Consider the following 27,781-nt stretch of genomic DNA (forward strand, 5'->3'; position numbering starts at 1 on the left):
CTTGCAGGTTTAGTTTCCGGCATTCTGCGTCGGTTTCTAGCCTGGGTGAGAGATTAGTTGTCTGGATGACTAATGTAGGTAAGGTCTTCTTGTTACCTTTCATGTGTCTTTGAAATCCCTTCCTTGGACTGCCCTTTCCTAACCAGGCCCTGTGTCCTCAGAGCTCGCTAGAGCTGGGAGGCATGAGAAGGCAGGGCCTCTGGCTCTACAGCAGGATCCCACAGTGTTGAGATGATGGCCCCCTGAGCCACCCTTTCTTTGCCTGACGGTCTCACAGCTTCCCTCTACTAACATCTTGGGTACCAGCCTTTTCTCCTTTGGTGGGTGGAAAATCTATGTCTTTCCTCTGAGACCAGTAGAGGCTGTGGCTTTGTAGAGTGGCCCCAGAATGGAGAATGCTAATCACTACACATTCAGATTTGAAGCTGTTAACTTAGATACCAGAAATGATTATTTCTGGCAAAATCTAAAAGTAATGTGTGTATATCTTAGAGTATGCTTTTGAGTGATACAGGCCAGGGATTTTATGTACCAAGAGGCAGATTCACCTGGGACAAGGGAAAGGAAGGCAGAGAATTTCTTCTCTCTTCCTAAAGATTGTGCCTTTGGGTTTTAAGCTGAGTAAACTGCCAAAACTTTCTATAAAAATGAACTAAAATGTTTCAAAAATATTAACAATATGAAAACATAAAAAATGAGGGTGTTATAAAATAGTATGTTGAAAGTAGTGCTTTAATGAATATTACAAGAGGTTTCTGAATTCTTATTTAGAGAATATTCTAAATGACTTGAGTTTTTCACTCTTCTTTTTTGTTATGCTTCCTTGAAAATTCCAGTAATTGTCATGTAGTATTACCAATAAGATACTTATGCTGAAAAATATTGGATGAGTTCTATTCATTTGTATGTTACATAGCATTTAGTATAAGTGTCATTCTCAAATAAGGTAACATTTTTACCTCTAATTAACCAATTTTCTATGTTAATAAATACTGTAAAATATTATAAAATTTAGAAAATCATTTCAGAAAAAATTAACCTGAGGTTGTGAAAAATTTTTAAATGAAATATGGTATATATACAAGAGAGTGTATGAAATGTGTTTAGAGAATAAGAGTAAAATGAGCATTGATGTCCTGGTCGCCCACTATTAGAAATAAAGCATTGTCAGTGTGGTAGAAAGGCCTGTGGACCTAGTCCTGTATATCCTTCTCTCACACACACCTTACTGCTACAGGTAACCATTGATGCAGCACCCATCCTAAATCTTGTGTTACCGTCTGTCATTTTTTTTATCACCTTCATATATTACTTAGTATTGTATGTTTTTAACTTTATGTAGCTCAGTGTAGATATATGTTTTTTACTACCTTATTTTCCTCAATATTTACAGATTCATCCATGTTGACTCACGTAGCAGAAGGTCATTCATTCATTTTCACTGCTATATAATCTACTGCTTGGATATATCACGACTTATTTATCTGTTCTGTTGATGATGGAAACTGGACTCTTTCCTGCCTTACCACGTTTTGCCATAATGAACAATTGCTAATGAATATTTTAATGCTTATGTCCTTGTTCCCTGTGCGCGCGTTTCTGTATGGCTGCTGATGGGCTGTAAGGGTGAACCTGACTATACCTGTGTTTTCCAAGGTGGTTGGTCCCGTATACACCACCGTCCTCTGTGGAAGACAGTTACTGATGCTCTGTGTAGTTGCCAACACTTAGTATTGAAGGCAATGGCACCCCACTCCAGTACTCTTGCCTGGAAAATCCCATGGATGGAGGAGCCTGGTAGGCTGCAGTCCATGGGGTCGCTAAGAGTCAGACACGACTGAGCGACTTCCCTTTCACTTTTCACTTTCATGCATTGGAGAAGGAAATGGCAACCCACTCCAGTGTTCTTGCCTGGAGAATCCCAGGGACGGGGGAGCCTGGTGGGCTGCCGTCTCTGGGGTCGCACAGAGTCGGACACGAAGCGACTTAGCAGCAGCAGCAGTATTGATTGACTCTAATATATGTCTGTTAGATGAGTATGAATTTTCATTTCCTAGTGGTTTTACTTTGCATCTCCCTGATCACTCATTGGACAGAGCATCTTTTTGTATGTTTATTGACCATTTGTGTTTCCTCTTAGGGAAATGTCTTTTTGTCCTTTGATTTTCCTATTGGATTGTTTATGCTTTTTTCTTCAAAGTCTTTAGGAATCCCCCCCCCCCCCCACCCCCAAGAATACTCATGTCAAGATGCTGGTCTGGTAGCAGAATGAATACAATCGGTTTCTTGCTATTTGTTAGGGTAGAGTTTACTAACTTTATTCGGAGGATTGGGACAGTGGTTAAGTCTGACTGAAGAATTTTCTCCTTTCCCTCCGTCACAAGGTTTCACTTTAAGAGACTTGGAAACGCTTCCCTTTGGAATAGCTCTTCCCATCCGAGATGCGATTTATCACTGTCGGGAGCAGCCTGCTTCAGACTGGCCGGAAGCTGTCTGCCTCTTGATTGGACGTCAGGATCTTTCCAAGCAGGCCTGCGAAGGAAACTTGCCCAAAGGAAAATCTGTGAGTATCAGGAAAGTCCATGTTCAGTTTTAGCCTCAGTAGACTTAGAGTAGAGCCTCCCTCCATTTTCCTTTAAGAATTTTTGCAGGTGTATGTATCAGATTATCTTTTATCATATGCTAGATAGATATGCTTTAAAATAGGGTAAATTTTATTCATTGTAGATTGAACATGGAAATAGATTTTGTGAATGCTCTGTCTTACCTGCACCTTTCTTTGCCTTGAGTCAGGACAAGTGTTGAGTTAGTAGACAGCTACCATGACTGATTCCCTGCTTATACCACGTTAGTAATTAACTGCTGCTGCTCTTTAGTTGCTAAGTTGCTGTTGAGTTGGCGACCCCATGGACTGTAGTCCATAAGGCTCCTCTGTCCATGGGATTCTCCAGGCAAGAACACTGGAGTGGGTTGCCATTTCCTACTCCGGGGTTTGTCCCTTCCCAGTGATTGAATCTGCATATCCTGCATTGGCTGGCAGATTCTTTACCACTGAACTGCCAGGCAAGCCCCCATCTATCTTTTAATCTGCACTTAAGTAAGAAGTTTTAGGTGAATTAGTGTTTGTCTTATTTTAAACAGAAAACCAAAATTTTTTGTTAATAATATGATTATCTTTCCCTCAACCAAGATTAAGTCGTTAGCATTTAGACCTCTTTTGTTACTATGAATGAGACCATCATTAGCCTTAAAGCCAAATGATACTGATAATCGTTTATCTGTATTTATATGTCCTTTTAAGAAATTCTGGCTAAATTCAGTTTGTTCAGTTACTTGAGGTTATGTTTTGTAACTCGTCTCAAATTTATCAGCTATTTGGGTCTATATTTTATTGCTGACTCACCAATTGGAATATAGTTTCTTTTAAAATTAGATATTCCATAGAAATTATAATAAATTTTTAGCAACTAAAGTCAGACTGATTTTTAGTCGTATCTTCCAGTATTCTTTTTCCTGGTTAATGTTGCTTCCACATTAAATGTTGCAAGATTTTAGCCTTTCATCTAGGAATTAATATTTTGTGAAAGGAGTAGAAAAGTGTGAGAAAACAAGATTTCTGCTATTTCTTCTGTTCTGAAGTCTGATTGAATCATTTGGCCTGGGAAGTTAAAGCACATGCTGAGCTTATGAGGACAGAATGATAAGCAGGCAATTAACTCTCCTCACTTGTTTTGCTGCATTTAATTCCTTTCCTTTTAAGAAACATACTTGGAACATACTTAGGACAAAAAAAGAAAAGGGAAAACCAACCATGATCCATTCTGTTTAAAGCATGGAAGTGAGAAAGTGTTAGTCGGACCTCCTCCAGCCCTTGGTTGATACCTTTCCAGGTGGTTTTCTTCTGCTAATTAAAGACAGTATTTAAATTGGTGTCGGTTCTTTAGTAACATTGTGTGGGGTTAATCTTGTGTTGCCAGTAATATGTTTCCTCTTCAGAATATTTAGAATATAGTTTGATTTTTATAATTTATTTAGAATATTCCTTTCTGTGGGATCAGCCTCCTGACTATTACTCTAAGTTGAAAGCTTTCCCCTTGGCTGAGTAAAGAATCTTTCCAAGTAGGCAATACAATTAATTAAATTGTATTTAGGCAATTGTATTACAATACAATTAATTAAATTGTATTGTAGGCAATACAATACAATTAAAGATTTCTAGGTAGGAGCCCCGTATGCCCGGGGAACCTGGGCCAGCCCTGCTTTGGCGTATGCTTTTTGTTTGATGTAGACTTGGTACCTCACCCTGTGCGTTCTTATGTTCAACAAATGCGTGTTGGCTGGTTTTTAAGTTAGTATTACAACCAAGTCTGTTACTCAGGTGCTCTCATCAGATGTTCCTTCAGGAACAGAAACAGAGGAGGAGGATGATGGCATGAATGACATGAATCAGGAGGTGATGTCGCTAATATGGAGCGAAGACTTACGGGTGCAGGACGTGCGAAGGCTTCTCCAGAGTGCACATCCTGTCCGCGTCAATGTGGTGCAGTACCCCGAGCTCAGTGACCACGAGTTCATCGAGGAGAAAGAGAACAGGTGAAGGCAAACATCAGCTGCCGGAATTTAAGTAAAAATTACTGAATGCTGCCGCAGTTTGTTCAGCTGGAAGAACAGGCATGACGGTAGCATTCATTCACACCTCACAGGGCTGCTCAGGAATCCAGTGGGCCGTTTGTGCGTAGTGCTTAGAGCACTGCTGGGCACATCGTAGAGCTCAGTGCCGTCAGACATTTTTGTTATCCGAGGTCATTGATTTTGTGATGCTGATCTTTTTTTTTAACCTTTTCACATTTCTGAAATCAGATTATCTGTCAGTCTGTGGGTGTCTGTAGGTGTTACGGTTTAGTTGGCAGTGCTTTTTCTTTCTTAGAACCTCATGAAATAGTGATGCATCTTAAAATCAGCTGCATCTTAAGTGGAACGGGTATACTGGTTTTGTTTTCATTATTGTAATTTTGTGGATTATGTATTCTGTTTCTGCTAAAAATGTTTTGGGATGTAGCATTCTGGCCTAATTCTGAATTTCCCTGATGACAAATTACTGTGGGGCAGTGTTCTCGTAAAGAGTCATCTTACTACAGTGAAGTGTTCCTCCCCAGTGAATGAGGAAAGCAGGTGTATGCATTTACAATAAGGGAGAGAGCATGCCTGTGAACAGCTTTGTCTGCAGAGAGAGTTTTAGCTTCTTCTTAGCCTCAGAAAGGATATTTCTGTGTCTTCAGATTTAGCATGTATTATTTCCTGGATATAAATGCTCCTACTTCCACAATTTCTGTTTGATGCCACTTATTTTAACATAGAAGCAAGTTAAAAAATAGTGGATTAGTTTCAAAGTATAGCCTGGAAAAGGAAATGGCAACCCACTCCAGTATTCTTGCCTGGAAAATCCCTTGGACAAAAGAGCCTGGCAGGGCTTCAGTCCTAAAAGAGTGAGATAAACTAGAGTGACTAAACAAAAACATAGCCTGGAGAAGCCATTTTAACCTTGAACGTAGTTAACGCAGTGCTATTAGTTCCATAAATCCTGGCCATCAAGTAGATGAGATGACTTCACTGTTCCGGGGACACCATGAAATCCACTCACCTCCAAAACAAGGACTTCTTTTTTCTCCTGTGTGTAGGCGTTGGAGGTGGCAGTAGGGCTGTGTTCACAAAAAGGATGAGAGGAGGGTCCCAGCTAAACTGGCAGTAGCACGGTGAGGAAACCCGACAAACCCTGTGTTTGCCTCTGAGAGTGTTAGCATTATTTCAAATAGAATTTTAGGTTTTTCTTTTTGAATACTTAGGGAGAGTTGGCTTGGTTTATAGAAAGCTGGTTTTAATTCAAAGTGAATATGAAACAGAAGGAGGAACGCGTCTCCCTCTTAGACTTTCTAATGGGAGTGCATGCGTACTTAGGTGCTCAGTTGTATCCAGCTGTTTGCAGCCCTTTGGTTGTAGCCCACCCGGCTCCTCTGTCCATGGGATTCTCCAGGCAGGAATACTGGAGTGGGTTGCCGTGCCCTCCTCCCGGGGATCTTCCCGACCCAGGGATTGAACCTGCCTCTCCTTCATTGGCAGGAGGATTCTTTCCCTGCTAAGCCATAGAGGAAGCCCTCTAATGGGAGTCAGAGTGTGAAAAAGAATAACCATGTTCAGATGATTGACCCACATCTTTGTAGGGATTTACTTTGATGTGGCTTCACCTTTCACAGCACTGCTGCTTTTAAAATATTCACTACAGATTACATTCCAGTTTGTTTGTCTGTTTAAATTTTTTTTTCACATAATGGCTTTAATTTTAATTATAGATTGCTCCAGTTGTGTCAGCGGACTATGGCTCTCCCAGTAGGACGAGGAATGTTCACCTTGTTTTCATACCATCCCGTTCCAACAGAACCGTTGCCTATTCCTAAGCTGAATTTAACTGGTATGTTAAACTCTGGGTCAGTGAGAAAGGAAAACGATGAATTATATGTTTAGTGGAGTTCTTTTTGCATTATCAGTATTGTGTCTTATGTTTGTGATGAACTGTCATTTTAGAAATTTTACTTGCTGTTTCATTATTAATCTCTCTGCCCTTTTTGAGAAAGTAAAAGTGCCTGTCATGAACTTGTCACCAATGTGGTACTCTCACAGACCAGCATTTGAGTTAGCTCTTAGGTACAGAAAGCAAATGGTGAATGCAAATATATTTTATTTTATGCTGTGTCTTTGTATGTGTGTGTATGTGTATATAGACTTTTACAAATAAGACACTGTGCATCTAATTAAAATTTACATAACTTTCAGAACATGTTTCAAACCTCTAGTGAACTGTATAACTTTGTGCAGTGTTTAGAATATTTATTTTAACTATTCATCCATGACTTAAGCTATTATAGAACATTAAAAATATACAGAGAATTCAGTATTTGCAAGTACACAGTGTAGATTAGAATCAAAACACTCAAGAAAAGGAATTCATAGGGAGCCTAGCATTATGAACAGTTTATTTGCTCTTCAGTAAGTTGACCATAGATTTAAATTTAGTGAATACTCTTTTCTGATTCACAGGGTAACTCAAGTGTATAAAATGATGTTTTTTTATATAGGTATCTTTGAATGCAATTTGGAATTTTTACTAATAGCATATAATTAGATTACTATATATAGAGAGACATATACGTAAGAGATAGAGATAGAGCAAATTTGTAAAAGTCTTTGTCTTTTTGAAAATACCATGTTTTCTTAACATCTAGAGAGGAAGAGAAAAGTAGGGCGGTACATTTGAAATTAATATCATTGTTATCAATTTCATATTGAAATTATTATTCATGTAGCCCCAGATATTATGGGGCTAAGGGTTTTGAATGCAGCAAAGTGATCTTTGTTCTCAGAAATCAGTGTAACAATTTTGATTTTCTGAATTTTCACTCTCTGTTTTACATTTTGTCTGCCTAGGGCGGGCCCCTCCTCGGAACACGACAGTGGACTTGAACAGTGGGAATATCGACGTGCCCCCCAACATGACCAGCTGGGCCAGCTTCCACAATGGTGTGGCTGCGGGCCTGAAGATAGCCCCTGCCTCCCAGATCGACTCGGCCTGGATCGTCTACAATAAGCCCAAGCATGCCGAGCTAGCCAATGAGTATGCTGGCTTTCTCATGGCCCTGGGCCTTAACGGGCACCTTACCAAGCTGGCTACTCTCAATATCCACGACTACCTAACCAAAGTGAGAACTCATGCTGCTGGCTCCTGGCCTTGCTCCTCCCCAGGGCTGTTACTGTAGCTCCTCAGGGTCCTGTGCGCTCTTCTTCAGTCATGTCCCTCTAAGTGCATTCTTCTCAGCAGGCAGAGAGATCCTTCTAAAGCATAAATTGGAACAGATCGCATTCCTGCTCAAACTGTTTAGTGATCTTCCGTTGCTTTTAATGTGCCTTTTGGAACCTGTGTGATCCTACTCACTTCTCCAACCTACTCTGTGCATTTCTTTCCTTTGCTCTTCACACTCCAACCGTAGGGCTTGGCTGTTTTAGCTCCTCTGCAAACCAGACTCTTTCTCGTGGCCTAAAACGAGTGGTTTGTATTATAGTCACGTTGTTGTTGTGCATCCATCACTACTGTTAAGTTTAGAACATCTTCGTCACCCCGTGAAGGAACCCCCTACCTAGTAGCAGTCAGCTGTCCCCTCTCCCTCCAGTCGGACAAACTGTTCATCTACTTCTTGTCTCTGTGGATTTGCCAGTATGGACGTTTCATATAAATGAAACCAAACAGTAGGTGGTCTCCTATGGGAGGCTTCTTTTGCTTACTGTAACGCTTTCAAGTTTGTTCATGTTATATTAATACCGTGCACTAGCTCGTCGTTCCTTTTTATTGCTAAGTAGACATCCATTGTATGGATAGACTTTATTTTCCTCATCGGTTGATGGACGTTTGAGTTTATTCTGTTTTTTGACTGTTATCTGTAATACTACTATGAACATTTTGTGTGGATGAATGTTTTCGTTTTTCTTCGGTATATTTCTAGGAGTAGAATTGCTGAGTCATTTGGTAGCCCTTTTTAAATTTTTTAAGAACTACCAAACTGTTTTCCAGGGTGGCTGCATCGTTTTATAATCCCACAAGCAATACATAAGGGTTCCAATTTCTGTCCATTCTTGCCAACACTTGTTGTTATCTGTCATTTTAATTTTAGTCACCTCAGTAGGTGTGAAGTAATATTTCATTGTGGTTTTGATTTGCATTTATTTCCCTGATGGTTAATGATAGTGAACATCTTTATATGTGCTCATTGGTCGTTTATATGTGGTCTTTTGACTAATGTCTATTCACATTCTTTGCTTAGTTTTAATTGGTTGAGTTATAAGACTTCCTTATGTGTTCTGGATACCAGACCATTAACAGGTACATGATTTGCAAAATTTTCTCCCATTGTGCTGTCTCTTGGGTTGTCTTTTCATTTTCTGATAGTGTCTGTGAAGCACGAAAGCTTTTAATTTGATGAAATCTGGTTCATCTAGGCTTCCCAGGTGACACAGTTGGTTAGGAATCTGCCTGCCAGTGCAGGAGATGCAAGAGATGTGGGTTTGATCCTTGGATCGGGAAGATCCCCTGGAGGAGGAAACGGCAACCCACTCTAGTATTCCTGCCTGGAGAATCCCACGGCCAGAGGATCCTGGCGGGCTACAGTCCGTAGGGTCACAGAATCAGATATGTCTTAGCGACTAAACAGTGGCAACAACTCATCTGTTTCTTCTTTGGTTGCTGTGCATTTGGTATCTTACCTAATCAGTTATTGCTTAACCCAAGGTCACTTGGGTGTATACTTGTTATGTAGATTTACACTTGTGCTTTTTAAGAGTTTTCTACTTTTAGTTACATCTTGAGGTTAATTTTTATGTTTAATGTAAGGTATTTCAGTAAATGAAATTTCATTCTTTTGCAAGTGGCTCTACAGTTGTCATAGCACCTTTTTATGAAAAAACTCTTCCCATTGAATTGTCTTGACACGCTTGTTGTCATGCAAGCATCATTATTTTTGAATCATCTTGGCATTATCTGCATATATTCCCTCACCTGACATCATTTTCTCTTACTTTCTAAATCTCAGTGACACCCGTCCCCCAACTTTTGCCACTTTTCTTGGCTAATTTGTACTCATTCTATTGTAAGTTTACTATTTAGAGATTTCTAGTGATACCCCAGTTCCTCTTAATCTAAATTAGGCTCTGTTAGAATTAGACTCACAGACATAGACAGCAGACTTGCGGTTGCCAAGGGGGAAAAGGGGAAGGAGAGAGATGGACGGGGAGTTGGGGCTGGTAGATGCAAACTGTTACAGTTAGAAGATAAACAACAAGGTCCTACTGTGTAGCACAGGGAACTATATCCAGTCTTGTGACATAGCCATAATGGAAAAGAATATAAAAAAAGAATGTATGTATGTGTATAACTGAGTCACTTTGCTGTACATCAGAGATTAAGCACAACACTGAATCAACTGTACTTCAATTAAAATAAATTAGGCTCTGTTAAAATATTCATGTAATATTTACTTTTTCATTAAATGAGTTTTTGATAATATATATTTTTTAGCTTAACACATTTTCTCCCCCAAGGGCACTAACTTCATGAGAACAAGAACCATTTCTATTTACTTTGCTTATGTATTCTTGGAGCCTCTCATTGTGCCTGTCACATAAAAGTACTTAATAAAATTACTGGCAGGAAGTATTTTATGAAAGTTGCATATTTGTTTTGGTAGTGACTTACGTCTCATTCTCTTCTCTGTCTTAGGGTCATGAGATGACAAGCATTGGACTGCTTCTTGGTGTTGCTGCTGCTAAACTAGGCACCATGGATATGTCAGTTACCCGGCTTCTCAGCATCCACATTCCTGCTCTCCTGCCCCCAACGTCCACAGAGCTTGACGTTCCTCACAATGTCCAGGTGGCTGCAGTGGTTGGCATCGGCCTTGTTTATCAAGGGACGGCTCACAGGCATACCGCGGAGGTCCTGTTGGCTGAAATAGGTAGGACTTCGATGCGCTGCGGTCTCATGTTTATTTCCCATTCCACAGGAGCCAAAGTAAAATAGTAAGATTATAAGAATGAGGGAAAAAATAGTAGGTTTTGTAAGCATAGAAAGAGCTGTACTAATAAGAAAAAATTACAGATAGTGTTTTCCAAGACTTGTGTTACTCTGCAGGTGGTTAGTCTGCATGCTCACTGTTTGCCCGCCCATTTGCGCCTCCATGGCCCCATTTAATGAGGTGGTCTGTGGTCTTTCTTTTTGGAAGGGAGTATGCCATGCGGCTTGAGGGATCTCAGTTCCCTGACTAGGGATTGAACCCAGGACCCCAGTAGTGGAAGCGCAAAGTCCTAACCTCTGGACCGCCCTGGAATTCCCGCCTGTGCTCTTAAAATCACACGTGAGCGTGCTGTTTATCCTGCTCTGTCTATGCCAGGCCTTGTCCAGCAATGGTCTGCACTTAAAATTCGAAGTTGATTTGATCCCTGAAAGCACAGTGTTTATTCTCTTGGACAACAGTACTTCTGACAGAATGGGAGTGCTTGACTCCTCCTTTTCTCCTTTATGTACTAGTGGGTACGTTAGTGATGAAATTTAGTTTCTGTGTTTTCAGCTGAGTCTACATTTTTTGGAAATGTGTCTTGGATGTTGTCATCTTTTTCTGACAAATGGAGATGCTCTTAGCATTATTAGTGCATTCAGTAATTTAGATATGTACTTACATGTTTCGTTCTGCCCTGTTCAGGATCTTTCTACATGTATTTCAGGATAGCCACAAAATTGGCCCGGGCCTATTGGCTACAAGCTCTAGATCTATGGGTCTGATACTCAGACTCTGCTCCAAATGACTTTTTCTGGGACCCAGACTGGAGGGTGTGCTGCTTTTGTGGTGATGACAGAAGGGCAAGTGGAGAACCAAATAATGGAGGCACATTTTACACCTTTGCTTATGTTATGCCAGCCAGGCTCCTAGGTCAAAGCCAGTCACGAGTGTTCACGTACACTAGGAGACTCTGTCGGGAGAGTGGATGTTTATACAGGAGTACTGCGGGGCAGGAACGAATTGGAATCAACTATGTAGTGTGCTACCAGTTCAGTTCAGTTGCTCAGCTGTGTCCAACTGTTCACGACCCCGTGGACTGCAACACGCCAGGCCTCCCTGTCCATCACCAACTCCTGGAGCTTCCTCAAACTCATGTCCATTGAGTCGGTGATGCCACCCAACCATCTCAACCTCTGTCGTCCCCTTCTCCTCGTGCCTTCAATCTTTCCCAGCCTCAGGGTCTTTTCCAATGAGTCAACTCTTTGCATCAAGTGGCCAAAGTATTAGAGTTTCAGCTTCAACATCAGTCCTTCCAATGAACACCCAGGACTGATCTCCTTTAGGATGGATGGGTTGGATCTCCTTGCGGTCCAAGGGACTCTCAAGAGTCTTCTCCAACACCACAGTTCAAAAGCATCAGTTTTTCAGCGCTCAGCTTTCTTTATAGTCCAACTCTCACATCCATACATGACTACTGGAAAAACCATAGCTCTGAACTTGTTGGCAAAGTAATGTCTCTGCTTTTTAATATGCTGTCTAGGTTGGTCATAACTTTTCTTCCAAGGAGCAAGTGTCTTTTAATTTCATGGCAGCAGTCACCATCTGCAGTGATTTTGGAGCCCAAAAGAAGTCTGTCATGGTTTGCATTGTTTGCCCATCTATTTGCCATAAAGTGGTAGGACCAGATGCCATGATCTTAGTTTTCTGAATATTGAGTTTTAAGCCAACTTTTTCACTCTCCTCTTTCACTTTCATCAAGGGGCTCTTTAGTTCTTCTTCACTTTCTGCCATAAGGGTGGTCATCTGCATATCTGAGGTTGTTGATATTTCTCCCTACAATCTTGATTCCAGCTTGTGCTTCATCCAGCCCAGCATTTCTCATGATGTACTCTGCATATAAGTTAAATAAGCAGGGTGACAGTATACAGCCTTGACGTACTCCTTTCCGTATTTGGAACCAGTCTGTTGTTCCATGTCCAGTTCTAACTGTTGCTTCCTGACCTGCCTACAGATTTCTCAGGAGGCAGGTCAGGTGGTCTGGTATTCCCATCTCTTTCAGAATTTTCCACAGTTTGTTGTGATTCACGCAGCCAAAGGCTTTGGCCTAGTCAATAAAGCAGAAGTAGGTGTTTTCCTGGAACTCTCTTGCTTTTTCGATGATCCAGTGGATGTTTGCAATTTGATTTCTGGTTCCTCTGCCTTTTCTCAATCCAGCTTGAACATCTGGAAGTTCACGGTTCATGTACTGTTGAAGCCTGGTTTGGAGAATTTTGAGCATTGCTTTGCTAGCGTGTGAGATGAGTGCAATTGTGCAGTAGTTTGAGCATTCTTTGGCATTGCCTTTCTTTGGGATTGGAATGAAAACTGACCTTTTCCAGTTCGGTGGTCACTGCTGAGTTTTCCAAATTTACTGGCACTTCAGTGCATCACTCAACTGGAATTCCATCATCTCCATTAGCTTTGTTCATAGTGATGCTTCAAAAGGCCCACTTGACTTCACATTCCAGGATGCCTGGCTTTAGGTGAGTGATCACACCATCGTGATAATCTGGGTTGTGAAGATCTTTTTTGTACAGTTCTTCTGTGTATTCTTGCCACCTCTTCTTAATATTTTCTGTTAGGTCCATACCATTTCTGTCCTTTATCGAGCCCATCTTTGCATGAAATGTTCCCTTGGTATCTCTAATTTTCTTGAAGAGATCTCTAGTTCTTCCCATTCTATTGTTTTCCTCTGTTTCTACTATAGTGGTGAAATAAGTTATTCTCAAAATAAAATTTCCTATTACCAAAATATATAATAGCTTAACTGATTGGTCTGAGAAATAGTCAGAAGATCCTCAGGACTGACTTTAAAAAGTTATTCATTTATGGGGTAGTATACATTCTTTCGGAGAAGGCAGTGGCACCCCACTCCAGTACTCTTGCCTGGAAAATCCCATGGATGGAGGAGCTTGGTAAGCTGCAGTCCATGGGGTCGCTGAGGGTCAGACACAACTGAGTGACTTCACTTTTGCTTTTCACTTTCATGCATTGGAGAAGGAAATGGCAACCCACTCCAGTGTTTGCCTGGAGAATCCCAGGGGCGGGGAAGCCTGGTGGGCTGCCATCTATGGGGTCACACAGAGTCAGACACGACTGAAGTGACTTAGCAATAGCAATAGCAATACATTCTTTGGCTGTATCATGATGATATCTAATGCCAGTATCACACATGTCTCACAGCCTTAGCTCTTTCATCTTGTATATAGAAGATTGTATATTACCTGTAAAAGATTCATGTGGATTCATAGGCATATGCTCTTTGTATAATTAGTCACCATATACATACCATTTTTGTACTGCCCTTTTCATATATTATTGTCAAAAATAGCTTTTAAAATCAATTTTATATTGTATAATAGCTCATTGAGTTGATGTTCTGTAAATTGCCCAATCATTTTCTTATTTTCAGGAGTTTTAGGTGGTTTTTAATTCTTTGCTGTTAAGCAATAAACATTTTACTGATTGCACATGTGTAATTGTTTTGTTCTCTTAAAAATTTTTTTTTTCTAGGGATGAAATTCTAGGAATGTGAACTTTTTTGGGGATGTAATACATTATATGTATAATATAAATACATTTTGCTGCATTAAAGGGGGTGGAGTTAGAATTAAAGGGTACTTTTTAAAAGTGTGAATTTTACATCTAGTCAGACTTTTGGCATCAGTACAGAAAAATTCTATCATAGTAAAGCTTAGTATTATCTAGATTCAAAATAAGTGTCTGGATCTGGAAGTTGGTGATGGACAGGGAAGTCTGGTGTGCTGCAGTCCATGGGGTTGTAAAGAGTTGGACATGACTGAGCGACTGAACTGAACTGCATAGTTAAGAATTAAAATTCTTAAATACTTGAAGTGTCCTTCCTGTTCATTATCAGTATTTGAACATGTGTACACCACATCTAATGAATGGATTTGAAAATAGTAAAACAACAAAAGGAAAGAGGAAAGAAATTACAAATTAAAGCTTTTTTGAGCATTCCTCCCATTTAAAATTTCTTCCTACTTTTTGGTAATTTTTTTTGGTTTTATTATAAAGCCCAAGGTTTTGCAGTATTTTAAGGTCATTCCTTTCAAATTGGCAAATTAGAAGAACCGTGTTTGGGTTTTATTTTGTAGTAAACCAAAAGTAGTGGACATTTGTGAGAATGTCAGATCTTTCTCAGTGGGATTATATTGAATTCATAGCTCTTAGGCAACTTACTGGAAAGTTAGCTTTAAAACTTTTACGACTTAGGCTCTTAAGAGACCAGCTTGACCTGTGTTGCTTTATGTTTTATAGGACGGCCCCCTGGTCCAGAAATGGAGTACTGCACCGACAGAGAATCGTACTCGCTGGCTGCTGGTTTAGCCCTGGGCATGGTTTGCTTGGGGGTAAGCAGAGTTCATGCCTTCAGGTGCTTTAGTGACAACATCTGCTTGTCGAGACAAACGACCCGGACACATTACTCTGAATACTGCTCTGCCTTAGCTGACCCTGATTCTGAGCTCTTTTCTTCTTTCTGGATGTTTCTCTAAGTGTCATATTTGGAAATGGAGAGAAATTATAGTGAAGAGTAGGGCTTTCAGGTTTCTTGACCCCAGCTTAGATGTAACTGCTTATGAATGTACCCTAGGAATGAAATTTGTCAGACAGATTTCAAGACGTAAGATGAAGAAGTGACAGCCCTGTTAGTCAGAAACCAGTGAAAACATGAGTCTGGTGGGAAGCGTCAAGAGTGTAGAAGTTACTAGAGATAAACCAAAGTTGTCTTTTGGCACCCTGATATCCCAGAAGGTCGCCCTGTTAGCAGCTGTTTTGTTACCGAATGCAGTATCACTCTGACCCATCTTTAACCCCATTCAGGAGACACAGTATAGAATTACCAGAAACATTTCATTAAATGACTGTGTCAGCTGGAATGTGGGTTCTTTGATTAAAGATTGTGGGTTCCAATACAGGGTTATACTGAAACTAAATTATATAAAGAAAGCTGTCAGTTAGGTTTTTGACTCTTCACATCTGACACATGAGGTAAGGGGGCAGATGATACAATGAAACAAGCATCGCACTGAGAATTGGGACTTGAGTTCTGGTTGTGACCAGAGTCTCATCATTTAACTACCGTATTGTCGGTAGTTGAGCGCCTCCCTAGACTGGGACCAGGCTGCCCTGTCTCAGGGCCACTGCTGCTCTTTAGTAGCTGTGTGACCGTGGGTGCGATCTGGGTGCCTCCTTTTCTCACCTGTAAAACAGCAGCTGTTTGATAGGCTTGTCGTCATATTAAGTAAGTGAACCCATGTTAAACACACAGAATTGTGCCTGGAAGAAAGTTAAGTGTTCAGAAAGTTATTTTTATTACTATGGTTATTATTGTTGGAATGGTTCATAGGCACAATAATGAAGGGATTGAGATGTTTATAGTTCAGGTTTCATTTACCTACATAACAATTTCTTTAGCTGTTAGTAAAATTAAGTATATTTTGAAGCTTTTGTGTATTTTATGGAATGAAAGTATTAATTTGTCTGCATGTGTATTATATAATTTTAATGTGAATTATTAGTAGACTGAGTGTTAACTCATGAGAAATGTTTATTTTAATTGATTAAAAAACCTGAATACCCAGCTTTGAAGTTACTTGGTGCTTTGTCATGGGCGTATGTTCGGGATCTTACTCTGTAAAATCTCCTTTCACACCCTGTTCCTTTGTCCTCCAGCACGGCAGCAACCTGATAGGGATGTCGGACCTCAACGTGCCCGAGCAGCTCTATCAGTACATGGTTGGGGGCCACAGGCGCTTTCAAGCTGGGATGCACAGAGAGAAACATAAGTCACCGAGTTACCAGATCAAGGTAGGTCCAGATCAAGCAACAGATCAGAGTTCTGGAAACTAAGGAATTAGTTTAAGAAATGGTAATTTTCATATCAGCATTTGTAGATATGTTCATTTTAAGTATGGCTAGCATTCAGAAGAATTTTAGAGTAATTCAAAGCTCTTTTACACAAATAAACTTTTTCTTTTGATAGGAAGGAGATACCATAAATGTGGATGTGACTTGTCCAGGTGCCACTCTCGCTTTGGCCATGATCTACTTAAAAACCAATAACAGGTACCGTGTCTGCCCACCCATCCCTTGCCATGACAGTCACTGCCTGGCTGACCTCAGTTGATTTTGAATTGCTCCATTGCCTAATCATGTCTGACTTTTGCCACCCTGTGGACTGTAACCTGCCAGGCTTCTCTGTCCGTGGGAATTTTCTGGCAAGAATACTGGAGTGGGTAGCCATTTCTTCCTCCAGGGGATCTTGCTGACCCAGAGATCAAACCCACATCTCTTGCATGTCCTGCATTGAGAGGTGGGTTCTTCATCACTTAGCCACCTGGGAAGCCCCACTCTGACCTCAGTAGTGACACTAAATTATCTTACTGTGTTTACTAACAGTAAAACTGTGCTAGATCAGCCTGGCTTTAGTGCTGTCAAATACTGCCAGTTATTTCAACATCTGACAATACGGTTGCCAGTTTCTATTCATTTTTATAGTTGACGTCACTGACAATCAAACAGTGTCCAAATTCCTTTTCATTGATTTTGCATGTTGTGAGAACTGATGAAATCAGAAATACTTAGCATTGTTATAGTCCTGGTTCCCATCCATAAAAACGGTTTCTGCTTAATTCAAGAGCTTTCTTAATGACCATACCTTCTGCCTTCCCAACCCTAATAACTAGTGTTGGCACTTGAAAGTTGATGTTTGGCTTTTTATTCTTTTATATTTCGCATAGAGTAAGTTGGGTTTTGACTCTTTTGATTTAAAAACACTGTCTGAGATTCAAGAAATTTTTCAATATTGTAAATTCCTTTTTTAGACAAAGTGAATGTTAGCAAAATTAAGGGTAAAAGCAGATTTATTCATCTACTGTTTAGATGAAAGCATACGTCATTGCCTTCTTGGCACCGGAGATGTTTCAGTGAATAAAACAAATACTTAGCTTATAGTAAGGCATACATACGTACCAGATATTACTTTGGAGGATGTGAAGTATTGTGAGAAAAAAATAGAGCGGTAGTTGGAGTGGAAAGAAAATTCCTGAAATGTGTCTTGTGATTCTTGACTGTCTACTCTCTTCTTGGGCAATAACGCTTGCTGGCATCCACCACCGACAGGCCCATCGCAGACTGGCTCCGCGCTCCAGACACCATGTATTTGCTGGACTTCGTGAAGCCAGAATTCCTCTTGCTTAGGGTATGGTACTTCGCGGTTTTTCATTTCTCTTAATTTGAGGAATCTATATAAAATGTCTCCGTAAGCAAGCCTTTACTGTTAATCCGTCATGTGTGTGTATAACTGGTAGTATTCTTTTGAATATTCCCAAATATAGCTGTAGGAATTGCTAAATAAAGCAACCACATTGATATGTAATACTTGAAGTAACATTTTAACTTTTCACATTATTATTCAAACTTCCTAATGAGCAGTGACTCAGTGGGGCTTCATTACTTCTTTTGTTTTACATTTTTTTCATTATTTTTAGGAATGCAGTAATATTATTAAAGGTATAATTTGTGACAGTAATTGTTTGACAAAACTACCTCAAACTTTTCCTCTTGATATTTAAATGTATGTTTTTAGCATATGATAGGCTTTAAATTCTGTAGACTGATTCTTTTCCTTATGGCTTTTCATTTATGGGGCAAGTTTTAAAAACTTTTCTCCAACTTCTCCAAACTTCGATGATGAACAACTCAATTTTAGATTTTTTTGTGATACCTCTATTGGGTTGGCCAAAAGCTTCACTTGGACTTTTCTGTAACATCTTATGTAAAAATGTGAACGAGCTTTTTGGCCAACCCAGTAAACTTTCAGTTTGTTTTAGTGAGTGGCTTCGGTTGATATTATATACTTAGCTTTATTTTGAAAATTTCCATCAGTTGGGAACTGATTCTTAAATTGTTCTGTTACTGGTATTATCATTACAAAATCTGTGAACTTCCCCTGCTGTAATGAATTTTTTTGTATTTCATTTTTAAGACGCTTGCTCGATGCCTGATTTTGTGGGATGATATTTTACCAAATTCCAAGTGGGTGGATAGCAACGTTCCTCAAGTACGTACGTATGATAAATATTATTTTATTTTTAATCATGTAAATTATGATTTCTTGTGGGATTTTCTAAAACCCTATAAAATACTACTTCTTTTGAAGACAATATTGATGATTATGGTATTTCTTCAAAACACAGGAACTTTCATTTTAAGATTGTATGTTGAGCACAGACCACAGCCTTCCTTAAAGAAACCTAAGTGTTTTTGACATTTTTATTCTAGTTAAGTATGCATTTATCAAAGTTACTACTTTGTGACAATTTTTGATCTTGTATATAATAAGTTGTTTTAATTATTTTATGGCATATTTACCCAGTAAGCCAAGTAGTTAAAAGAATAAGCAGACTCTTGTAAAAACCCCAAATATTGTAAATATTGTAACTAAGTGTTGCCCTTTAATTAACTATCCATGTCCTTGTTACTGTTTTATTTGGAAAATAAATCCTTAAGAGTGCTAGAATGCTTCTCCAATGTTTTAATAAGAAAATTCCAAAATAAAGGTTGAAAGAATGTTATACAAACACTCGTACAGCCAGTTAGCTACTGCAATTAATATTTTACTGTATAAGCTTGCCTGATGCAGAACGTTTTATTAATGGAGTCGCAGTATAAACCCTTTTGTATAAGACTTCTTTTCATTCAGCATGATTTTGAGATACTACTGAGTGTATCAGTAGTTCAGCCTTTGTTGTTAAGTAGTATCCTATTGTATGAATATACCACAATTTCTTTTTCCATTCTCTTTTGAGAATTCTCTTCCCTTTTCCCATTCACACCTGGGTTGGTTCTAGGTTCAGTTATTATCAAGCTACCATAAATATAGTTTGTGGACTTATATTTTAATTTCTCTTGAGTGTTTACTTAGTATTGGAAATACCTAGGCATAGAGTGGACGGTACGTTTAGCGTTCTGAGGACAGTAGACTTTTCTCCGGGGACGGTGCGCCTTTTACCCTCGGAGCAGTGGTGTGTGAAATACCTAGGCATAGAGTGGACGGCACGTTTAGCGTTCTGAGGACAGTAGGCTTTTCTCCGGGGACGGTGCGCCGTTTTCCCTCGGAGCAGTGGTGTGTGCGAGTGCTGCCTGCTGCCCGTCTTGCCGGTGCTGGTAGTCGTTAATTTTAGCTCTGCTTGTTAATGCGTAATGATGTCTTCCTGTAGTTTCATTTTGCATGTTGAGAAAGTTTTTATTTGCTTATTGCTTCTTCATATGTCTTTTTTATGAAGTGTCTATATCTTTTTCCCATTTAAAAAAAATTTTGTGGGTCTTACTGAGTTGCTGGAATTTTTAATATATTCTGGACCTGTCCTTTATCAGATAAATGTTTTGTAGATATCCCTCCTAACCTATGGCTTACCCATTCATTTTCTTAGTAACATTTTTGATGAGCATAAAATTTTAAAAATTTGATAATGCCTAATTTATCGGTTTTCAATTTTATAGTTATTGCTTTTTTGAATCCTTGGGAAAAAAAATTTGACTAACCTGAAGATTTTTTTCTAAAACCCAGTGTTTTGGCTTTTATGTATAATTATATATTTTATCTCAGTAATTTTGTTGATGATGTGAGATTAAGGGTTAAGGCTTCCATTTTTAAAAAAAATATAGATATTTAGTTGCACCAACATCATTTGTATTCCTTCTTTTCCTTATTGTATTCCTGTGACTCCTCTGTCAAAATCAGATCACTGTTGTATTTTATACCATTTCTACAGATTGCATAGTTTCTATGAATTTATGTTCACTTACTCTTTTTCAGGCATTTCATTTTCCTATTTAAGTCCATTAAGTGAATTTAAAATTTTCATTTTTGTACTTTGCTGTTGTAAAATTTGCATTTTTCCTTTTTAAGTAATTTCTACTTTTTCTTTTTTTAATATAACTTTTTTTAAAGTTTCATACATTTTGTGATGAGATTTTCTGTCTTTTCATTATGAGCATATTGTCCTTCCAGTTAGAAGAGCTGCTTTAAAATCCTTCTCTTCTCATGCCAAGAGTGTGGTCATTTCAGGATGATTTTCTATGGTCTTTTCTCCTGGAAGTATGTCGCATTTCTTTTTCTTATGTTAAGTAATTTTGATTTGTGTCTGAAGCATTCTGCATATTTTTTTTTTTAAACCCATGTATTTGGAAATTAAATGTCCACTTTTAAATGATGGCTAAGAAGCCATGACAAGGAAAATTAGAAAATATGTGTAACAGAGTAAAAATGTGCATGTTGCTTTTTAAAGACTCTAGTTCCTGTTGTATTCCTCTAAGGAGTGTTACGTGTGTATATACATGCATACTTATCTTTATGTGTGTGTACAAGCTGAAACTCCAGTACTTTGGCCACCTCATGCGAAGAGTTGACTCATTGGAAAAGACTCTGATGCTGGGAGGGATTGGGGGCAGGAGGAGAAGGGGACGACAGAGGATGAGATGGCTGGATGGCATCACTGACTCAATGGACGTGAGTCTGAGTGAATTCCCGGAGTTGGTGATGGACAGGGAGGCCTAGCATGCTGCGATTCATGGGGTCGCAAAGAGTCGGACATGACTGAGCAACTGAACTGAACTGAACTGAACTGAACACATAAATATATATACATACACACACAAATCATTTTGCTTTAAAGCAGCAGTTAATTTACTTGGAATCAAATGTCAAACCCTGTCTCTTGGGTGCCAGTTCTAGTCTCAGTTGAGTTCTTTAATTCTGTGGGGCCTGGGTCTGCCCTGGTCACATATGATTCGTGGGCTAGGCAGACATTTAACTCCTTGAGTATTTAGATGTCAAAAATAGCAGTTCTTCTGGAAAGTATGCTTTAAAATGTACGTTGTAGGATGAAATTATACTTTTTCTTCTATTCCTTCATTCAGCATATGTTTGTTGATCCTTTGCAAATGCAAGACACCATCCTAAATTCCATGCTACATTTAAGATGCATCTGACATGTAGACTGATTTTGAGAAAACTTTAGTTTGCTAAGTTTATATTTTTTTTAGTTTTCAAAGTGAGGTTAAGCATGTACACAAATAACTATTTTCAAATGGAAAGTGAAAATTCATGTAAGTTCTTTTTTTATATAACTTCTATTTTTAAAGTTTTGTGGAAATGTAGTCCTTGGACTTTTAATATAGTTATCTCTCTGACATTCCTTTTCCTTCAGACTTAATAATTTTAAATTTGGTCTTTATTATATTAGGGTTACCCAGTAGGATATATAACAAGTTCACAGTTCTGTTGTTGATATGCCTGTCTCTCTACTTTCTCCTGGTTCCCACCCAGTCATCTCATTGATTCCGTAGCAGGGCTGCTTGTAGGGAGCAACTTAGCATCAAAAATGGGTTAATAAGGTCACTTTATAAACTGCTTATTTGTTTGAACTTAAGGCATGTATCAAATACAGTAACTAACATCTTCATAAAAAAGCTTTACTCTGCAACCTGTTTCTCTTTTTCTTTCTTTCTTTCTTTTTTTTTTTGTTCACTGTTATGCTATTAATTGTTCAAGTATTGCCCCCAGTGTATGGGTGGGAACGATGTACTTTTGATTATTTGTGTGTCAGGAGACCTCAAGGCCAGTTACCGTATCTTTTCCATCTTTCATTCCTAGCAACTCGCACACAGTAGCTAGAGCTCAGTACCTCACTGTTACGTTGGAAGAGGACAGACTGGTCCAAAACCACCCTTGCTAGTAAGAGGTGGGGCAAAACTTAAACTGGCTGTTAGGCCTTCAGCGCTTGAGATTTTTTTTTTTAACTATTTATTTATATTTATTTTGTTGTGCTGGGTCTCAGTTGCGGCGTGCGGGATCCTCGGTCTTTGTGTTGTGGCATGCGGGATCTCCATTTGTGGCATGCAGACTCTTAGTTGCAGCATGTGGGATCCAGTTCCCCTACCAGGGATTGAACCTGGGCCCTCAGCACCGGGAGCATGGAGTCTTAGCCACTGGGTACCGGGGCAGTCGTGAGAGCTCAGGATTTTTGTCTTAGACTTCCCTAGTGGTCCAGTGGCTGAGACTCCGCGCTCCCAGTGCAGGGGGCCGGGTTTGATCCCTGGTCAGGGAGCTAGATTCCACATGTTGCAGCTGAAAGATCCTACATGCCACAACTAAGACTTGGCACAGCCAAATAAATAAAGATTAGGGGGAAAAACCAGCAGTTCGGTGGTCTTTTTCTTGTTCATTCCTGTGTGCCTCAGCCTGCTTATAAGTGATTACATGTTTCCCTTTGATTGCACCTTATATTTCTTACTTTTTTTTTTTTTAAACTTACGAGGCCGTAGAAACGATAACAAGGGCTAGGCTGAAGAGTGTGTTCCCCACCCCCCGCACACAGTTATTATAACTCAGGTTTTTAGTGATGATTTCAAGTGGTTTATGATCAAGTGTGATCTTGTGATAGGAATGGTACAGATCTATAATAATGATAATAATAGCAGCTAACACAAAGAATATGTGCCAGGTATTAATTTTAAGAGCTTTGAGTAGGTTAAGTCTTCTAATCCTCACAGAAACCTGGAAGGTAGGAATATAATTTTGCTTGTTTTACAGAGGTGGTTCAGGGCTAATGTGTGGCCCTGCTTTGATTAGAACCTAGACCTTTAAGTGCCAGGCTATATGCTTTTTAAGATAAAAAGGAGCTTGTAACTGCCTGCTTTCAAAATAGAAATATTTGATTCCTGTATGATATTATTGCTGATTTATATAGTGAATGTTATAATTAGGTTATCCATGTATATATTTACTGCTCACTTTGGAGTTATATCAGTTTTTCAGAATGTGATTCAATTTCTAAGTAGATACATTCCAAATTAAAAATAAAGACAAGAGGAAGAAAGATGGAAGTAGTTACCAGCCTGTATTACATAGCCAATGTAATTGCTTACCACATTGAGATTATGAAAGGGAGAAGGTATTTCAAGGTTTTTTTTTTTTTTGATTTGGTGGTGCTCAGTATGTAAGAAGATTGTATCATAAATGACTCTGAGTACTTACTGGTTTATTATAGAAAGCATCCTGAAATGTCTTCTAAAAAGAGTCATAGGAATAAATCTTCATAGTTTTTCTTCTATGTGCTTGCATTCATAAGTTTTAGAAAATATATAGCTTTATCTTTTTTATTTGTATTTAAGTGAAGAGAAATCAGTTCGTGGTTTTAAAGTTAGATATTCTCTGTATTTAAAAAAAAATAAATTCCTGTTCATACTAAAAGGAAAGGGATGGGTTTCTAAACAATAGTTAACAAATTAACATATTGATAGTTTGAGTGACTAATATGGTAACTAACCTTATCTTTGGCAGGAAGGTAGGCTCAATACTGGAAACATTCATGAGTCTGAATACTGGAGACATTCATATGTCTCTGGTTAAGAGTTCTCTCCAACTGCCTTTTTCTACTTTCCTGCTGCTTCCCCTCAGTCCTGCCCCAGGTCTCCTCTGTGGCCATCGTGTCTGGATTTCAGTTCACTGGCGTGAAATATTACTGCTCTGTTATTGCTTCAGAATGTACTCAAGTAGTCCAGTCCTATTGAGTATTTGTCCCATCTTAGATCTGAAATTGGATTGCAGTCAGTATGATTAAAATATAGGCCTTTGAATGAGATGGTTTGGTAAAGCTTATGTAAATATGACCATAAGCAGTATGTTATTATTCAAATTACTAGATACTTGTAACTTGAATGTTAATATCCAAGTATTCTGCTTTCTGTCTTGACAGATTATAAGAGAAAATAGTATTTCTCTCAGTGAGATTGAATTGCCTTGCTCAGAGGATTTGAATTTGGAAACTTTGTCGTAAGTCCTGAAACATCTAATACACATTAGCTACTCCAGTATCTGTCAGATAAATGAGTTGAAATATATTGTGCAAGAGAAATGCTGTCCTTGATTTGAGTAATTATTCTAAATCCACCATGTTCCTAACCATGGTTTATCAGATGTTCACCAGTTTGTTTTTTTATTTAGCTCTCTAAAGCATAGAATTTTTACCCTCATAAACTGTATCAGAGATTTAACTTACATATATTCCTTTTTTATCCTTTTCATTAAAAAAAAATCCTCAGTGATTGTTAGAAACTATCTTCTTTTGCTGCATATGAGACAGTGCAGGCATGAGGCAGACTTTATCAGCTAGAGCCACACGGTGCTTCTGCTTAAGGAAAGCAGACGGAAACCTGCCAGTTGATTGAGTACAGGCGCACTTGAGCGTTCCCAGAAGTGAAGAAACTAATTTAGAGAACAGGAGTATTCATTATTTGTGTCCCCAGGTAATAGTAATAGTGAATTTTAAAGCAAAACAAGGAGAGTATTTCAATCAATCTGTTGCAATCTGTTTTCAGGCAGGCACATGTCTACATCATTGCAGGAGCTTGTTTGTCTCTGGGTTTTCGATTTGCTGGCTCAGAAAACTTATCAGCATTTAACTGTTTGGTAAGAAATATCTTCCTCTACTCTGTTCTGTTTTCTTTTTTACAGAGCCTTAGTATGTGTCTTTTAACCTTAAATTTTTTATTTTGTTTTTTTCCAGCATAAATTTGCAAAAGATTTTATGACTTATTTGTCTGCACCTAATGCTTCTGTAGTAAGTCTTTTTATGATGGTTCTCCTTGGGAATAAAATTAAACTTGAAGAAAATTCACTGATAATTCGACTACTTATGTGTTGCCAAATATCTGTACAGTCTTTGAATTTAGAATGGGAGGTTTGAGGCTTTGGCTCATCTTTGTATTTTAGTTCTGGGATATTAGTTGGTTGAGAATGTGACTACCCTTAAAGGCATTTATTTCTTATGATGAGAGAATAATTAAGAAAAGCCATGACCTTTATGGATTGTCATATCTTATGCCATTCTCAGTACTGAATGTTGATAACTGCTTGTTGGAAAAATTACTTAGAAAAAATACAGTTGCTATTGAGGATTGCTGCTCTGATGATGATAGTAAGACCACAAGGTTTTATTTCCTGGTTAAAAAAATATTTAATTAACATTATTTATATTAGAAAATTTGCAGCATCAAAAAAATCTAAAAGTAGTCAATAAGTGGACTATGGTATATCTACACTGTTATATAGAGGAGCTATCAACAGCATGTTGTGTAAGAATTTTTACTAGTGAAGATTGCTTATAATAAAATAGATTAAAAACTTAAAAATACTATATGTAATAATATCTCAATTTCATTTAAAAGATAGATACTATAGGTAAGATTTGGGGGAAAAGCCAAAAAAGTTTATAGCTTTTAGTATTCCAAGTAATTGTTATTTCCTTCTTGATACCTTATTGTCTGAATTTTCCACCTGGAACTTAAATTTCATAATCAGAGAAAATATTTTTTCAGAGTTTTTAAGTTGTGAACATCTGTAGTCTAATGCTGGCTGCTTTAGTTTTATGTAGCACAGCTGATGTGGTGTGGCATCTTCATGTCTCCAGACAGGTCCTTACAACCTGGAGACTTGCCTGAGCGTGGTGCTGCTGTCTCTCGCCATGGTGATGGCTGGCTCGGGGAACCTGAAGGTGCTGCAGCTTTGTCGCTTCTTACACATGAAAACAGGTGGTGAAATGAACTATGGTTTCCACTTAGCCCATCACATGGCCCTCGGACTTCTATTTTTGGGAGGAGGCAGGTAATATAGTTTAACCATCAGTTAATTTATGCCCCACTATGGGGGCCTTCCGGAGAAGGTGATGGCACCCCACTCCAGTACTCTTGCCTGGAAAATCCCATGGACGGAGGAGCCTGGTTGGCTGCAGTCCATGGGTTTGCTCAGAGTCGGACACGACTGAGCGACTTCACTTTCACTTTTCACCTTCATGCATTGGAGAAGGAAATGGTAACCTACTCCAGTGTTCTTGCCTGGAGAATCCCAGGGATGGTGGAGCCTGGTGGGCTGCCGTCTATGGGGTCGCAGAGTCGGACACGACTGAGGTGACTTAGCAGCAGCAGCAGCAGCAGCATGGGGGCCTTCCCTAGTAGCTCAGTTGGTAAAGAATCTGTCTGCAATGCAGGAGACCTGGGTTCCCCTGGAGAAGGGAATGGCAACCCCCTCCAGTACTCTTGCCTGGAGAATTCATGGACAGAGGACCCGGCGGGCTATAGCCCATGGGGTCACAAAGAGTCGGACACGACTGTGCGACCAACTTTTTTTTTCTTTAGGAGAGTTACCATCCTCTCTCTAACACATGTGGCATCACTGCCTTTCTTAGAAGAGTCTGTACTCAGTACTTCATTGTATCACTTCTTGTTTCTCACTCTTGAATGATTTTACTCTTCTACTAAATTGTTGTCTCATAAAAGGCATGAACACTGTCAGTCACCAACGCCTATGAGATTTGCTGTTTTCAATTTTCTTGCTCTCTTTCTAGCATCTATCATTCCTGACCACTTCATCCTTTTATACGACTTCCCTGGCTTTTAATGATCTGTTTTGGAAAAAATACACTTACAGAATAGTGTAAGTGTGCAAGTCATAGGGGCATGACTCAATGAACTACCTACAATTTGAGAATCTCTTAGATGTTCCATAGAGCAAGATGTCACTCAGAATACCCATCTCCAACTGCTATGCCCCTTCCAATTTACTGTTACTTTATTCTGCCCAAACATACATGCCGTGTAGGTTTCTGACACGTTAGGCTAGTTTTGAAATTAGAACGGAGTCATATACTGTGTGTCCTCACATACTTTCTTTCTTTAGCTCAGCATTGTGTTTGAGATTCACGCGTGTTGCCGGTGGCGTTTATTCATGTCTCAGTGCTCTTGAATTCCATTGTATGGTTTACCACAGTTATCCACTTACTCTGTTAGTGATGGATATGCTTGTTTTCTAGTTTGAAACTGTTATGAACATTCTTGTACATATTTTTGATTTTGCTGTGTACAGATCTGTGAGTAGAACTGGGTCATTGGGTGTATATTTCTTTTATATTTCAGTAGATAATGCCGTCAGTACTCCAAAGGGGTTTTACCATTTTATATACCCATCAGCATCATATAAATTTCCAGTTGCTCCCCATCCTGGTCAACACTGCTGTTGCTACCTTTATTTTAGCCATTGGGTAGTAGTATCTCATTTTGTT

The 27,781-nt window shown here is 39.0% G+C and overlaps 1 protein-coding gene across 6 annotated transcripts in view; it reads left to right on the plus strand.

The window, feature by feature from the left end:
• ANAPC1 (anaphase promoting complex subunit 1) overlaps nucleotides 1–27,781 on the plus strand; it is a 108,726-nt gene that overhangs the window by 55,072 nt on the left and 25,873 nt on the right. For all 6 annotated transcript variants that reach the window (XR_011569176.1, XR_011569175.1, XM_019969609.2 and 3 more), the window contains 15 exons: nucleotides 8–78; nucleotides 2,385–2,563; nucleotides 4,379–4,593; nucleotides 6,348–6,466; nucleotides 7,480–7,751; nucleotides 10,319–10,553; nucleotides 14,916–15,007; nucleotides 16,332–16,466; nucleotides 16,642–16,724; nucleotides 17,781–17,859; nucleotides 18,646–18,720; nucleotides 24,422–24,498; nucleotides 25,044–25,134; nucleotides 25,232–25,285; nucleotides 26,135–26,328. Coding sequence is in view for 4 of the 6 variants with exons in the window: in XM_019969609.2 (XP_019825168.2) it covers nucleotides 8–78; nucleotides 2,385–2,563; nucleotides 4,379–4,593; nucleotides 6,348–6,466; nucleotides 7,480–7,751; nucleotides 10,319–10,553; nucleotides 14,916–15,007; nucleotides 16,332–16,466; nucleotides 16,642–16,724; nucleotides 17,781–17,859; nucleotides 18,646–18,720; nucleotides 24,422–24,498; nucleotides 25,044–25,134; nucleotides 25,232–25,285; nucleotides 26,135–26,328 (1,971 nt within the window). In the remaining 2 variants the exon portion in view is untranslated. The remainder of the gene's footprint in view (nucleotides 1–7; nucleotides 79–2,384; nucleotides 2,564–4,378; nucleotides 4,594–6,347; nucleotides 6,467–7,479; nucleotides 7,752–10,318; nucleotides 10,554–14,915; nucleotides 15,008–16,331; nucleotides 16,467–16,641; nucleotides 16,725–17,780; nucleotides 17,860–18,645; nucleotides 18,721–24,421; nucleotides 24,499–25,043; nucleotides 25,135–25,231; nucleotides 25,286–26,134; nucleotides 26,329–27,781) is intronic.

Source organism: Bos indicus, chromosome 11 (genome assembly GCF_029378745.1).
Source record: "Bos indicus isolate NIAB-ARS_2022 breed Sahiwal x Tharparkar chromosome 11, NIAB-ARS_B.indTharparkar_mat_pri_1.0, whole genome shotgun sequence".
NCBI classification, from domain to species: Eukaryota; Metazoa; Chordata; class Mammalia; order Artiodactyla; family Bovidae; genus Bos; species Bos indicus.